The 16,019-nt window shown below is 35.5% G+C and overlaps 2 protein-coding genes and 1 non-coding gene across 6 annotated transcripts in view; 2 read left to right on the plus strand and 1 right to left on the minus strand.

The window, feature by feature from the left end:
• The window catches only part of LOC125657983 (uncharacterized), a 34,501-nt gene extending 23,525 nt beyond the window's left edge, over nucleotides 1-10,976 (minus strand). The window contains exons 1-2 of one of the 4 annotated variants that reach the window (XM_048888973.2): nucleotides 10,769-10,976; nucleotides 1,162-1,209 (exon numbers count right to left, since the gene is read on the minus strand). The gene's annotated coding sequence lies outside the window, so the exon portion shown is untranslated. Of the gene's footprint in view, nucleotides 134-1,133; nucleotides 1,210-10,768 lie in introns of those variants that run through there. The other 3 variants (XM_048888972.2, XM_048888974.2, XM_048888975.2) reach the window with 3 other exon arrangements.
• On the plus strand, nucleotides 9,133-10,102 carry LOC125660097 (uncharacterized). Its single transcript, XM_056149486.1, has one exon. The coding sequence runs from the start codon at nucleotides 9,280-9,282 to the stop codon at nucleotides 9,688-9,690; it is 411 nt and encodes a 136-aa protein (XP_056005461.1). The 5' UTR covers nucleotides 9,133-9,279; the 3' UTR covers nucleotides 9,691-10,102.
• Nucleotides 10,977-11,082: 106 nt separating the features above from the next.
• On the plus strand, nucleotides 11,083-11,155 carry Trnat-agu (transfer RNA threonine (anticodon AGU)). Its single transcript has one exon. It is a non-coding gene; the product is annotated as a tRNA-Thr (tRNA).
• Nucleotides 11,156-16,019: the final 4,864 nt, after the last annotated feature.

Genomic DNA, 16,019 nt, shown 5'->3' on the forward strand with positions numbered 1-16,019 from the left:
CGATTTCAGTGAAAGAAAAGGCTAGTAAAATGTTAAAACGATCCAGCTTCAACTGCATCAGTGTCTGTCAGCTAACATCCCAGACTGTACTCTGGTACCGGACATGACATCCATAACTGTACCTGCACACTAATGTCAAAGTCGGAATGTCAGAGCAAGATTTTCCGAAATGTTCAACCTATAGTAAATATGTTAATAATTACGGATGGTTTTTGAATGAAAAATACCCCATGTGTAAATATCAAGAAAAGAAAGCTGATTTCTATAATAAATCTACTGTATAAACAGCTGAGATCGCCAAAAGGTAATATTTACTGGTGGGTGAAAATATCATAGACTCTAGACAAAGAGAATAAATCTAATTTCTATGCATAAATCCATTGTATAGATCGCCACAATCGCTGAAAGTAACATTTACGACAGTAGACAAAACACACAAGTAAACCAGATATTATCCAAGTTTCTTTTATCAATACGAAGAAACAGGAAATTGAAATCAGGGTCTACATTATCCATCTCTGTACGCTACCTGTCCTGAAATCATAAGATATTTTTCATCCATGAGTGTACATTGTGAGTGTGCCTCAATTACAAAATCTACGACTTAATCTGTCCTGTATTCACAACGTATTCCCCATCCATGACAGTACCTGTGCCTGACTAACAACATCCGCGACTGTACCTGTGCCTGACTAACAACATCCGCGACTGTACCTGTCCTGTATACACACGTTATTCTACATCCATGACTGTACCTGTGCCTGATTAACAACATCCACGACTGTACTTATCCTTTATACACAACGTATTCTACAGCCATGACTGTACAAAACTAGGTACATATCCATGTATGATATAATATGATTTGGGTATTATAACAGTTAATCAGATGGTTACAATGTAATGGTGGCAGTTTGAGATAGTATTGCAGAAAAATTGCAAATAATATACTGCCTACCTGAACCTGGATGACTGTATGAATAGTAAATGTATAATGTAACAACTTTATCAGAGAGAAATTCACAGTAGCATTCCTATAATAAAAGACCCTCATTCAGAATAGCTGAATAAATATCAAAGTCAAGCAGGAAGCATACAATTCTAAATTTGATGAGATAAACTCTAAAACTTGCAAGCAATGAGGGCAATGTTATCAATCACCAACAATGTCGGGCTTTTTTCTGTGGACTAACTTCTCTGTTTTCTGAGCTGTAAATAAGATGAAAAATATTTAGTCTTTATGTAGTCACTATGAATACAATGTTGTTAACTTTCAAACAATACTTGTTCAATTCACTCAGATAAGATGAATCGTTGATACAAGTGAAAACAAGTGCGAGACAATTAATATTAGATATAGAGATATAGTTATATTAGAGTTATAATCTGAAACAAATTGTAAAAAAAAAAAAAAAAAAAAAAAAGGTATAGTAATTGTAAACCTTTTACATATTTCGATTGCATTCTCTTATCGCTTTTGATGGAAGTGTCCTGCTAAATCAAGCACTATAGATACTGTCTTGAAAAATCTGCCAGAGCCCAAGTGGCAAATCTGCACCCGCCTAATCTACTAAACTCGGGGGAACTACACATGTCTTTGTTAAAACCATTCTTTGTAAAGCTATGATCCTTATTTTAGAGAGATAAATGTCACTTGTTCGTTGAGATATTTACCATTAAAAGTAAAATTCCTAGACGAATTTTTGAATTCCTATGGTAATTTTGGAATTCTTAAGGGAAAAATATAAATTCCTGCAGGAAAATAGAATTTCTATTTTCAGACAGGAAAATTGAATTTCCCGTAGGAATGATTCTAAAATTCCAATCGCAGAAAAATAAATCCCGTAGAAATCTCAAATTCCTACAGGAATTTAAAAATTCCCATGAAGATGTACAGTATAAAGGTAAATAATTCACCTAGGTGCAGGAATCCTGAAATTTACAATTTATGTCCCCCTTGTTCCAAAAATGTTTCATACCAAATTTGAAAAGAGTTGGAATGATAGTTATCAAGAAGTTAAAAATATTAATTGTTCACACATTTAATAACTGACCATTTTGGCCTCACCCTGATACCAAAACCCCTACCCCTGGGATCATCAAACTTACAATTTTGGTAAAGGACTACCTGTTCTTTCTAAATATCTACATTTGTATTTACTTTGAATTTAGTATCAATAGCACTAAAGAAGATGTTATTTAAGTGTTTTACACATAAATACTATATACCAAGTTTGGCCCCGTCCTGGGGTCAAAACCGTTACCCCGGGGATCATGAAATTTACAATTTGGGTAGAGGCCTTCCTGCTCTACATCATTATGCATTTAGTTTGTCTTTCACGTCCCTAGGGCCCCAGGAGTGCTTTATGTCCCCTTTGTCTTAATGATGCTTCATACCAAATTTGAAAAGAAATGGAATGGTAATTATTAAGAAGAAGTTAAAAATGTTCAATTGTTACGGACGACGACGGACAACAACCAATTTCAAGAGTAACCTCAAGTGACCTAATAAATACGGAAGCCGATAGGTGCCAAGCTACAGAATTAATATTCATTTAACTGGTGTATGTTTTTTTTTTATAGCTTAATCTAAGAGAGAGAGAGAGAGAGAGAGAGAGTTGAATAAGTATAAATGAACTGACGGCCGCCGCTTGATTTAACTGGCGGCCGCCACATAAATTAAATGGCGGCCGCCACTTAAATTAACTGGCGGTCGCCAGATAAAAAAGTGGCGGCCGCCCGTTAAATTTGTAGCGGCCGCAGTTAATTTATATGGCGGCCGCCAGATAATAAAAGGCGGCTATGGTTGGCCATCCTACCCACAATTATTTATTTACACTACCAGTAAAATTAAATTTTACTACCAGTAAAAATAATTTTACCACCAGTAAAATTAAAACACTGGTCAAAGCTACCCACAATTAATTATTTATACCAGTAGTAAAAATAATTTTACTGGTAGTAAATTTAATAAATATATATTTTAAAAAAAATAGTGAAAGAATCAAAGTCAAAAGTGTGTAAGTGTATCTGGAGAGGTTTATATTTCAAACGTGTACTTGTACGGGTACTTGCATAATATTTACACGTACACGTACCCGGGTTTTTTCTGTTGAGATTTTCATGACGTGTAGAATAAACGTGTACGAGGACTTCGCGCAGTTAATCATTATATGGATAAACATGTAAATACGTGTAAATGAAGCTAGAAATTCTATATAATGCTTAAAAATCAAATTCCCATTCATCAATCGGCTAGTTTTTATCGTAAAAGCTACAAGTTACAAGTTTGTACTTACGTGTAAATGCCTCTCCTCAAGTTATGAGAACGTGTAGAAACCTTGTCATCACCAAAAGTGATGACGTAATACGCGAGTAATTTCGGTGATTCCCCTTATACCAGTATACACGTACCCGTACACGTTTGAAATCTCAACCTCTCTATCATTTGTACTATTATCTTACCTTTACCTTTGTTGCAATCGATTATCGTTACTTTTTGGGGGGTCATATTTCTTTTCATCATTTATCTATCAATTCTTTTGAGTGTCATTTAATCATTGAATTGTGAAGTGTAGATACATGTAGTATGATTGCACTAATCATTTCCAATAGGTCTTTGTTTGTAAACAAAATAAAATGCACTATTCTATCCCAAAATGTTTTCAACTGTGTTTTGATACATTATTACACCTAATTCTTCAATATATCATGATCATCCATAATTCTTTTGATCCAAGATTATAAATTATTTCTATTTTTCTTTTAATCCGCCAACAAAGTTGCGGGGTATTACCATATTAGTTTACAGTTGGTCATACATGTAGGTCAAAGGTAAACGACATTTAAGTAAAATTAATAACGGTAACTTGGTTATGAGTAGACTCATTGCTGTCCGATTTGATCTGATGATTGTTAATGATTCTTATTGATTTTCACGGTCAAATTTCAAAGTTCAAGGACACTCTGAAAGATAAAAATTTGCGAGTGAAATTCAAATTTGCTGAATCATGGTACATATACTTAATTTTACAGTACCCCTTAGACCCTAACAAGTTCAAGGTCAAAGTTCACAGGTCAAATATCATCTTGAAATCAATAATTCTCTTTCTTGATTATTGCGTGTAAAGGTTTCTTTTTTTAATCAAGATTTTATATCACTGGTTTGATTAGTCTCAGAAATTAGTTTAAGGCTAAAATAACAAAAACTAAATTTTCTCCCGCATGTACTCATTATCATCACTTTGCAAAGTGATATTGCAAAATATGATATTGAAATACAATCAATGTTTTTATGATTTTAATCTATTTTGAATGGATTAACTTACTATATCAAATATCCCTTTGAAGAGTGAATTAAAACAAAATGCAGAACAGTATATAAATACAATATAGAAATATAGCAATTTGGTAAACAAACTTCAAAGATACTGAAAGGAAATGATGATGGGTCTCTAGGGACTTGGAGTCAACATTTGATGCAGCAGCCTGAAGGGTTAACTTGTCTGTAATGTATTCTGTCAAATAACAGTGATTAATGAATAGAGTTATCTGAAAGCAACTAGCAGAAGAAACATTTCATTAAATAGGATTTAAAAAACTAATTATCTTTATGTATTCACGAATGTCTACTTTAAATATTGTTCATTTAAAGAGACACTACAGCTCATTTCCCACATTTTAATAAAGTGTTTTTAAAAACACGTATTGATAAAATGATAAAAATCATATCGATACTGACAATTTTGAACAATTGGATGCATTAATTTACTCTCAACTGCGCTTTGAAGATCGTCCGGAATTCAAAGGTTTCTTCATGCTGACTCGGACTTTTGAATGCTTATTTACATCACGTGGTTTTGAATGACAGCAAAGGTGTTGTGTAGGAATCCAGGGCCGTAACTGCCGATGAGGCAGACGAGGCAACTGCCTCGTCTGATTTTTTGGCAAAAAAGAAAATAAAATTATATAAATGTTATATTATAGGATATATGTTTAAAATGAAGACAAGCACCTTTGTCTTTGACACCATATTACGATTCTTTACATAGTACAAATGAAACACAAACATGATAAATTGGGATTTAAAAAGTGTCATTTTCAGTCGTAAAGTCAATCGGCGGCCCCCAATCCCCTGCCTCCCCTGATTTAGAACCCTACTTACGGCCCTGGAATCCCCTTCAAGGGGACCACACTCACCTTTCAAGTATAAGCTAGATTATTTCCTGCTCATTATAATAAGTAATTATATAAATCATAATTCAACAGAAACCCACCTATGTTCTTATTGACCGATGTTTTTACAACTGGTTAACACCTGTCGTGTTCAGATAAAAATAACACTTTTAAAGCAGTTCTTCGCGGCTAGTCCTAATAGCAGATTTAGGGGGGCCAGGATCCCCCTCTCCTTTTTAACCACAAATTGTGAGTGAAACTCCAAATTTTGCACCCAGAATGGCCGATTACTTTGGCTAATATTTGACTTTCACATCCCCCTTCGGAAATCCTAGATCCGCCACTGAGTTACAATCGTTTCTCCTAGCTTTTCGTTTTCCAACGGTCATACTGATCCCAAGGTAAATTTTATTTCACGTATGAGTTTTGTCTCATTTTATTTTTACCTCTTTTCTCATAGAATCTTTCAAAATTCTGGATCTATCGATATCCACTGCACTCACTTGACGACATGCTGCACTGTTTACTGTCTATGCGCATGCGTCTGAAGACCGAAGGAGGAGACTCGATATTTTTTGTATAGGCCATCAAAAAGTATTAATTTTTACGTTAAAACGAGAGTTTTTAACTTTAGATAAGTGTTATTTTCGCAAAGTTCATACATTCAACAATGCAACAAAAATTGAGAAAGCCCTGAGAAAATTGTCATTTCATGATTTTTGCGCAAAATGAGCTGTAGTGTCTCTTTAAGGTGCTGAGATTAGCAGTCATTTCATTTGCCTTGAGATTCCAACACATTTGATATTTGATATGTCTTGGTTTTATGGCTTGTAAAATATATAGGACTTAATAATAAAAAAAATAAACAAATGAAAGCAAATACGATGAAGAAACATGCTAATTAGATAAAGGGCAATGAGAAATACTCTAACTGGTCTCTTGGGTTCAATTATCAACACTGGCTGCATGCAGCAGCTTGTAGGGTTAAATTGTCTGTAATATATTCTGTCAAATTACAGTTTAATCAATTCATAAACATTCATTGATAGATTTTTCTTAATTCTATTACCACTGTCCATTGCTGAAAAAAATACTAGTATATAGATCTGTCCGCGGGTAAATAAATTGCCACGTTTGAGTTGCTTTTGTTAATATTTTCTAATATCATGTTTTCTTGTATCCTCCGTAGTATCGGGGTTTTTTTTATGTTGGTCTGTTGATATTTGGAAAGAAGTCACTTTCTTCCAGATTTCCTGGGGAACCGCCTTATCATAATGACACAGCCACAAGTGGACATACGGTACTTTCACTGATCATGGCTTTTCCAAATCTGCGCACAAACTCATTAGAAGTTGTGCCATCATGATAATAAATATGATATCCGGATCCCGTTCCTGGTTTACTTCGACTCACCTCTGTAATTTAAATTTAGTCCAGACAAATTGAATAAAAGAGTGCAGGTGATGGTCTGTTTGTTTAGTGTTGATACTGCATACATGATTCGTTTAGTCAGTTTTGATGACTCGCTCTCGTAGGCAAAACATTATTGTTAAAATACATTATTGATTAAACCAGCTCCGTAGATGTTTATCTCCCTATACTACCAAAGTCCTCCCGATGTCTGCGAGTAGTTCATATGAGATAATTAAGTAAACAATCAAGTAGAATTGTTAATTTTTTTTATTTTATGCTTGCTTTCACTACCCACACATGTAGAGTAATACTTGTTCAAATTCATTGTTTAAAGAGTACTTTTTTGAATTTTATCTAGTTACATGCAGAAATTTATAGCTGTAAAAACAAGCTTTTCGATATTAACAATTTATCTGCCACCCCCCCCCCCCCTTTATGAAATTTCTATATCTGCGCCTGAGTCCCAAGTATCAGAATTGCATTGAATAGTATATTATATTCATAGAACATAGTGAACAACTAAGGAATATGTCTAGAACCACATTTTTCCCGAGGAAAGGGTGGATGTTCCAATCCCGCTCTATTCAATACAGTAAATTTATACACGGCAGCTTTACTTGGTCAATGTTACTTTTTGGCGATAATGGCATTCCATATAGGCGATTTATGCATAGAAATCAAATCAAATCCAAAAATTATACACGGGGGTATGTATCCATACAGTTTGTCATACATATTTACTACGTTGAACAATCCGGAAAATCTTCCTCTGACATTCCGACTTTGATATTAGTATGCAGGTACAGTTAAGGATGTCCGGTACCAGCACTGACGAGTACAGTCTGGGATGTAAGCTGACAGACCCCACTCACACTTTGGTAATTTGAGTTTCACTTTTACTTTTTATTTCTGGATTTCGATCCCGATGTAAATTATTCACCCGTTGTATTTGACCAAGACCACTTTATCTTTTAGCCAATAACTTTAATGACAGTTTCTATTGTTTAATTTGCTATATAAAGCCATGCAGCTTACTATTCGGGGAAGCGAGACAGCTGGCCCTGCTAGCTACACTTCTTCCATTATTCCTATTTTGGAATTACGTTTTGTTCATCTACTTTGCCCCTTTTTACTTACTAAATTATTATATTACCTTTGGGTTGGGAGAATTTCTTGATAGTTTATAGGCTAAGTTCTAGGATTTAGGAGTTTGTATTTGTCATATTCATACTGGTAATAAATTCGTAAAGTGTTATTTATCTTATTTTCATTTCTATTGAGTTTATTTTCAAAGTTTCTAATCATAGCGTAGTTTGGTCGTTTCGAAGTCGCCACTATGTAAAACTTATACGGTACCAATTTTGATGCACCAGATGCGCATTTCGACAAATAATGTCTCTCCAATAAAACAAACACAACGCGAAGTACAGACTATACGAACGCCAGACCTGCTACACAAGATTAGGGTAGAAGTTTGATAAGACATTTATCTCCCAACACACTGGACACCTGTTTTACTTTATATCAACAAACATTCCTTTAACCAGTAGTTTCCTTGTTTGCACTTAAACCTGTACGGCAGATGTCTTAGACCATATGAGGTATTTGTGATATCACCTGTCAATTTAATGAAATCACGTGTATTGAATTAAAACATCAATTACCTTCACCTTTGGTTGGAGAATTCATTAACAGTACCTGGGAGCCACAGTACTTAGTACCTGACCTGAATTTGAGTTCTACTATTTTGTAGTCCCCACATCTATCTCGCCATCCTTTGGGGAGCTTACAATATGATTACGTATGACACAAGATGGTTATACATGTATTCTACACACAAAATAGAATTGCGTATGTGCATGTATTCTACACACAAGGTTACATACATATCACGTGGACTACTATGTGCGTGTTGTTTTTTAGAAGATGTTTGAAAATATTCTGTTTTGAAACTTGAACTGCCCTAACGGACCACCAAACTTATGAACAAACTTGCATTTACATTACATTAGGAAGCATGCATATTGTTTCTTTGTTTCTGAAAAGAATTTCGAAAATGTTCCCCTTCTTATGACACCGCCCTATATGGTTGATAAGTATTTGGCGGTTCTAATACGGTATTGTTGTTAGATATCGGACCAGTCTCAGTTTCTTTGTAAATGTCAAATTGGGCCTTTGTACATGTAGTTCTCCATCAGCATACGTCAGTATCGAGATCACGTGATATTGCAAAGCAAATCCCAGAATTCAATGCGAAGTTTGACCCAGATTCGATCGGTTGTGAAATTTTAACGCTCTAAATATATTTGGAATTAACCTCGTTTTATGACCTTTAATAGTACATTTTTAGCGATTTCAGTTGGATAGTGAGATAGTGCGGAACATTTGCGGGAAATTCGAAGAAATTATCATCTGTACCAATTTATTATTACGGTGTTGTATAATGGATGGGGAGCGTCTCTCGGGCGCCGACGCCATTTTGGGCGATTTTTTTTTAACCCAAGTGACTTCTGCAGAGAAACCAGACAAACCTGCTGAGAAAGATGTTCTCGTAAGCGAGATGCACTTATTGAACATTCTTCCCTAGATGCCCATAAGTGGATAGACGAATTTTCTGTGTCAGCAAACACCAAAAATATACAGTGTGTGGAACAAAACAGTGGTCACAACACTGAATTTGTAACTGAATCAATGTTCAAAAAATTCATACATGATCAAAACTCAGCCATGATGGCCATGAAGAAATCGCTGGACACATTAAACAACATGATTTATGTAGATGAAGAATCGACTGAAGAAAGTGATTCGGAATTAAGCCTTGCTGAAATTACGGGTAAAAGAAAGCCCGACCCTGAAGCAGAATGTATGGCAAAAAAGGCCAAGATAAGCTCCAAGTCGGAGTTGACCTTGCGTGGAAAATTACCCACTGTCAGATTTACGGAGGCGGGGCCTTCAGACTTGGGCGGACGAGACGTCGATGTAAAGCGACTAAGCGAGGATCTTTTCGCAGTTTCCAACTATATCGCCCAAGAGAAAACTTCAGATGTTGTGACAACTAAATTGGCAGACTTGGTTAATAAGTTGTTAGTCAACAAACTTTAGGATTCTAAGAAAAATGACTTATTTGATAAGCATTTACGACCAGAAAACTGCAAATTGGAATTTCCTGGAGTGAACGATTTCGTTTGGAATTACTGTATGAACGAAACTACGAGATCGACGGATGTTAAAGTACATATAATTCAGAAGACTTTACTAAAAGGACTTGGTCCGGTGATCAAAGTGGTGGACACTTTGCTAAAACCTAACAATGAATTTGACAGACACAAAGCGGCCGAAGATCTACTCGATGGAGTGGTCATGCTGGCCTCAGCTAACACAGAGCTTTCTTTGCACAGAAAAACATGTATTATACTATTCTGTGTTGTATTACGTCACTAACCTCTACGTGACTGTTGGAGCTTATTTACAAATAAGTAACGAGTTTAGTAATAATAAAATATCAATTGATGATGATATTAATTGTAATCATGTAAAGATAGGTTTTTGGTGTCTCTCTACAAAGTCATTGCTTTTAATGCATTGCTGCATGACTCATCTCTCTCTTTCTCCAAACCAAAACCTAAACACAAACAATAACATTCAAACGGAATCGCGTTTGAGTATTGGGACATGCATGGTAAAAGTCGTCTATGATATTGACTGCGCGCTCTATATTGTGGGCATCTTTACTCGAATTTAGACAACATTTTGTTCATGAAACCTACACCAGATAAGCACAACTCTGAAATTGATATTCTAGATACTAAATACCATACATCTGTCTGTAGGCGATTTCACAAAACCCGGAAGTTAAAACATATTTCAGGTTAAATATTAACTGTGTGTTTTGCTTCTAAACCGCTCCAATGCTCGACCAAAATGCCATTCAATCTCGTAAATAGTAGAATACCATCATTTCATACTGAAACAAAACCAAATAAATTCCAAAAATGCAGACTTTAGAATAATATATTCATGTTTACTTGATGTCGTCGAAGACGTCGACAACGCATGGATTTTCTACTTGTGCTTTGTTTTCGAGTATCCGGATTGTCGACACGATTACACAACATGTTAATACATGCATGTTATACAGATCATTATATAAAATCGAAAAGAAAAGTATACATGCACGTACCTGTAAAGACAGCTTTCCAGCCCGGAAGTTTTAAATTCACTGTATCAAATTTCATATATTTTGGCAGAAATAATAATTTTAACGCTTGAATACAATCGGCACTTTAACAAATACTTCCAAATTCTGTATACTTGTAAACTATCTTTTTTCTCCGGTGGATCAAATCTACATAACGCACAGGTGTAGACATATTCACGACGTGAACAGTTATCAGGTGTAGTAATCTATGTGTAGTAATTAGGGCTATACGGACCGTGGATATCGGCCTGGATAGCTCAGTGGTTAGATTAGGGCTATACGGACCGTGGATATCGGCCTGGATAGCTCAGTGGTTAGAGCACCTGACTAGTAATGCAGGGGTCCCGGGTTCGATTCCCGGTCCAGACAAAGATTTTCTCCTCTCTCCTTTACATACTACATATGCAAAGGGGTACATGTTTTATACTGTGTGTCCAAACCTTGTTGAGAAGATCTTTATGATTAATTCTACTACAGTATACATGTACAATGGGAAAGTATCTCGACTAGATAGGGCTTCAATAACTCTCTCTCTCTCTCTCTCTCTCTCCCCCCTCTCTCTCAAGCACACACACATGTTATTATATACTGTTGTGTCTGAAATTATTAATGCATTAGGCTTGCCTGAATTGTGCCTGTGCATCATTTCTCAGACATTTTTCTATGTAAATCTAAATAATGAAACGACTCGACCAGTGCTTTATGTAAATCATAGGCATGCACATGCATTTTAAAACAGATTTTCATTTCTCGAGACATGCAGATATCTTGTTGTCAGACTGTGGTGGATCTAGGGAGCGTTATGGGGGTTGTACTTTCCCCTTCAAATGGTTTAATACACCCCCCCCCCCTTTGAAAAATGTCTGGGTTCGCCACTGGTTAATGCTCTAATGATATCACTCCTCTTCTCAACATGTGATCATTCTATAGAATCACATATATCTGTACATGCGCAGTATGATTTGTCCCACATGTGTACGGTCACGTGCTATCCTGTTTGGTTCCAATCTAATATGTTGACGCTGCTACCGTTTGAGCGAGCGCAGAGCTCTACATGTAATATGTACGTGTTTTGTTTTGATCAGGTTCAATTTAAACAAGAAACAGTCCATTTTAGTTTTAAATTTATTTTTGCTGCCTTCACTGACTTGCTTAACCTTTGACGCGAGACTTGTTCTGAACTGCATGCTCTTAACTGCCTCTACTTTCCTTATTTCTACTCTCAATCTTTCCAAGTCACTAATTGTGTGATAAAAATGCCCAAGTCTTGTTGCAAACCTTTCAAGTTTGTAAAACTGAGAATAGCACTGACATTGAACATAAAACGCATTTCAATATAATGATAATTTTAAAGTGGCATGGACACGATTTGAGCTGAAAATTTTCAAATTTTATTTTCAAATTTTATTGTCTACAGTGCAGTACATGTATTTCTAATGGTCAACCAGAATTCGAAAATCAATTGACGAGTTAAGTGAGTTATAAGTGAGATACAGCACTCGCAATTCTTTGTTATGTAAACAAGGCCCGCGCCATATTTTTGTTTACATTAGAAATAGTGTGTTTAAAACAAACTGAAATGTGCTAAACACTAGAAAATACTTAATTGTGTTTAAAAGAATTCACTTATAAATTGAAATAATCTGCTGTAAACGAATTTTTTCCTGGTTTATTTAACCTATATATGTAAACAAAAACATGACAGAGCCTTGTTCACCTATTAAGGACTTGTTGACTTCTGTATCTCCCATGTACCTTGACTACTAACATTCAAATTTTTGCTGATCATTAGTAATACCTTAATTAGGCATTCTAAACATTAAAAACCAAAAAAAATAAAATTTGAAAATTTTCTGCTCAAATCGTGTCCATGTCCCTTTAAAGCTGTATGACCCGATGTTCATGTATTATTTTTGTACATAATTACTTTAAAGCAGATTAATTACTTTATAAAGTTATTAACTTTCCCTTAATTACATGCTTGAAAACATCTGCATGTAAAAGATAACAGTGCGGATATTATTTAGAAAGTAAATATAGTGGGTACATTATATAAATCATCCCATAATAGACGTCTATAAATAGACCCACGCGCGTCAGGGGAATCCCAACATGATGTATTAACTCGTTCTGTCTAGTTTTAAGGCTGAAAGAGCGTAAAACAACGAATTACTAAGAGGTATTTGATATTTTTATTTCCATTAAACTTATGGTACGGTACTGTTATAACAAAATACACAGCTTTACGCAGATAAGACCACCGATGATCTGAAAGTTTGAACTGGTCACGTGATTGTCACTTGAACTGGCAGAGTGACGCGGTTATTTGTAAACATCGATTTAAAATCAAATAATTTGGGTTAAAACAGCACAGCGGGGTTAAGGTGTCCCGGGTAAAATAACAAGCAATAACAGCATATTCATATAAAAGTAAAATTCTTTCAAGCGTCGCATATTTTTAGTAAAAATCGTTTGTCAATACATTAACAAACATCGTATCACGTGGGGAAATCCTTTGCTTACCTATTACGTCGTCATACAAGTGACGTAGAGCTATTTTTATCCGCTAGACTTTTAGTTGTTTATCACCTCGTTCCAGGTGAAAGATGCACTCAAACCATTTGCAGCTTGGGCTTGATATGTCGACATTAATATAGTAAATTTAAAGAGTGATACGGATCGGTACAATATCCTCTCAAATATAGCAATTTCCATAATCTCAACTCAAATGTTGGGCATTTTCCACATTCACATCCAAATCGTATCTAAACGAGGCAAAATATTGTACCTTCCGTATCAAAATCCTAAATCTGCAACTAGTTACCTTTCTGAATATGCCTAGGTCGAATAAAATATCGTCATCTTTCACCTGTAACGAGTCGATATGTACATGCGTTGGTTTTCTTTATTCTAAATGACTATACACATCGGGGGCGATATCAAGGTCACAAAGTGATGTAAAGATTACTTTACAGTCTTTCGTTCACATATTATATATAAATATATGAGACTTATATATTATTGAAGAAATTTAGGGGGGGGGGATCATCTGACAAACAGATTAAAACACATACAGCTTGAACACTAGATAACGGCAATAAATAGCGAGAAAATATTATGACATTTTCCCCGTGATACAACTATAGACCTGTACGTCGTGACATACTTTTATATTGTGACGTCATATAGTATGAAGTGCACCGAGGTACATTTTATGATGATTATTTTAACTTTACTCGGGACACCTTAACCCTGCTGCGAGGTGAAATAATTTATGATATGTCGTCCGCCTCATAACTACATACGTGCGATGATTTAATAGCGTTTTTACGAGATGAAAAAAAAAATTGTAATTCGGACCATACAGCTTTAAATAAATCGATAAATTCAACACTATTGCACATACATGTACATGCGCCCCCCCCCCCCCCCCCCCCCCCCTTCCACACACACACACACTAATGCGTACCTATCTAATCTTTCAACAACAACAAAAAAAAAAATCATGTAACAATCCCCTTGTAGCAATGACATGTTTCAGAAGAGAAAATTAGAACAATATTTATAATATTGTACATAATCCTAGCTGTAACACAATGATGAAATATTTCAGCATTTGCATACAATTATTGAATAAATTGCAACATATTTGAGCCTCTCTCCACTGTTGTTGTTTTATTCACAAAACTAGAATTGATTTATGATTTCTCAGTCGTTGATAGCAAGTTGCATGGTTGGTTATCAGGGGTGGGGTGGGGGGTCATGGTTTGCATTACCGGACGTGACAAGGAAATACATTTAAGCAGTTCTTATTTTTGGACGTTGAAAAGACGTATTTAAAAAAATTGTTGCGATCCGGCCGAATTCCATCGATTTTCTTATTGTAATTTTTTTTAAATAGCTTAAATACGCCGATTTCGAGATACACCCGAGTTATTTCCCTTTGGAGAACTCTTGTGTATAGTGAGGTGCGAAACAATTTGTTTACACGCGGGAGTGGGACTAATATTCATCACTGCGTAAGTGAATGTACTCAGTAAGTTTCTCTTACACTGCTAGATCACCCGAATTCGACTGATACACAAACTAAGTAAGTTATAAGTATTTAGGGAGTAATTAAATACATAGAATTCTTATCATATCACGTTATTTCGTTGGTCATAAGTACCATATCAAAGACATTACTTGCAAATATGACATTGTTTTTATGTTTCCACCTTAGTAAAACATTTCTTTCGATAGTATTTTGTATTTCTAACATTTATATATTAAAAGAGAAGCCACTTTTAATACATTTGATCGTCTTTCTCGCTGACTGTAGGTCCACTCTGTCCCACTTAGTCATTTAAAGTTCCACTAAATGCACCTCCTACACAGAAGAGTTCGTATCTCGAAACTGGCGTATTCAGTACCTGTGCCCCCTCACATAATTTAAAACACGATAGTCTTTTTTTTTTTTTTAATTAGAATAATCAATTCCAGTTGAAACTTTAGTATTTTAATCAGATATGTGGTTTGCAGTCGATTATGCACAATTTGTATTCGATGCCATATTACATGTACGTATGCCTAATGTTTATGCGTAATGTTCCGGTAGCATGACTTTTACAAACGAAAATAAGTATTTAGATCCGCCACTGTCAGTCTTATTATGACGTACGTCAAAACGTACACATGACGTCACACATAATCTTACCCTGCCTTTCATATACATTGCACCTCGTTAAACATTACGCCTAATGGTGCACTGAAATTTTGAGCTGGGATACCACAAGATTAGGATGATAATCCATGTAAGTTCACAAACATAGTCCAAGACGTGACTTTGTGAGATTTCAGCCATTTTTGACAAGGACAATCTTCTTACCGGTTACAGAAAAAGACGAGCGCGTGATCCGATTGCTTCTGGGATTGGCGTAAAAAAAAAATTCTTGTTAGAGGTTGAGATTTAGCTCGGATTATTTCCCGCGCTCTAGTCATTGGAGCTCGCAGTACGCTGCGCTTACTAATATGTATACGGTGTGACCGTTGGACCGAGCGAAGCATGTAATGGTCATTGGAGTGTCCCAAGTGGTAATCATAATTCCGCTAAGTACGGTAGATTATGATTCATTTAAAATTATATATTTTGAATGAAATTTTCCTTGCGCTAAACACCCAGTAACATCTCAATATCAAAGGGGTTTATATGGGGACAACAGTTTTACGGGATCCGCCTATTCATTGAACGCGG

This window comes from Ostrea edulis, chromosome 9 (assembly GCF_947568905.1).
Source record: "Ostrea edulis chromosome 9, xbOstEdul1.1, whole genome shotgun sequence".
NCBI lineage: Eukaryota > Metazoa > Mollusca > Bivalvia > Ostreida > Ostreidae > Ostrea > Ostrea edulis.

Excerpts from the sequence above, each read along its gene's own strand:
- LOC125660097 (XM_056149486.1), top strand. The coding sequence starts at position 9,280 with ATGTTCAAAAAATTCATACATGATCAAAACTCAGCCATGATGGCCATG.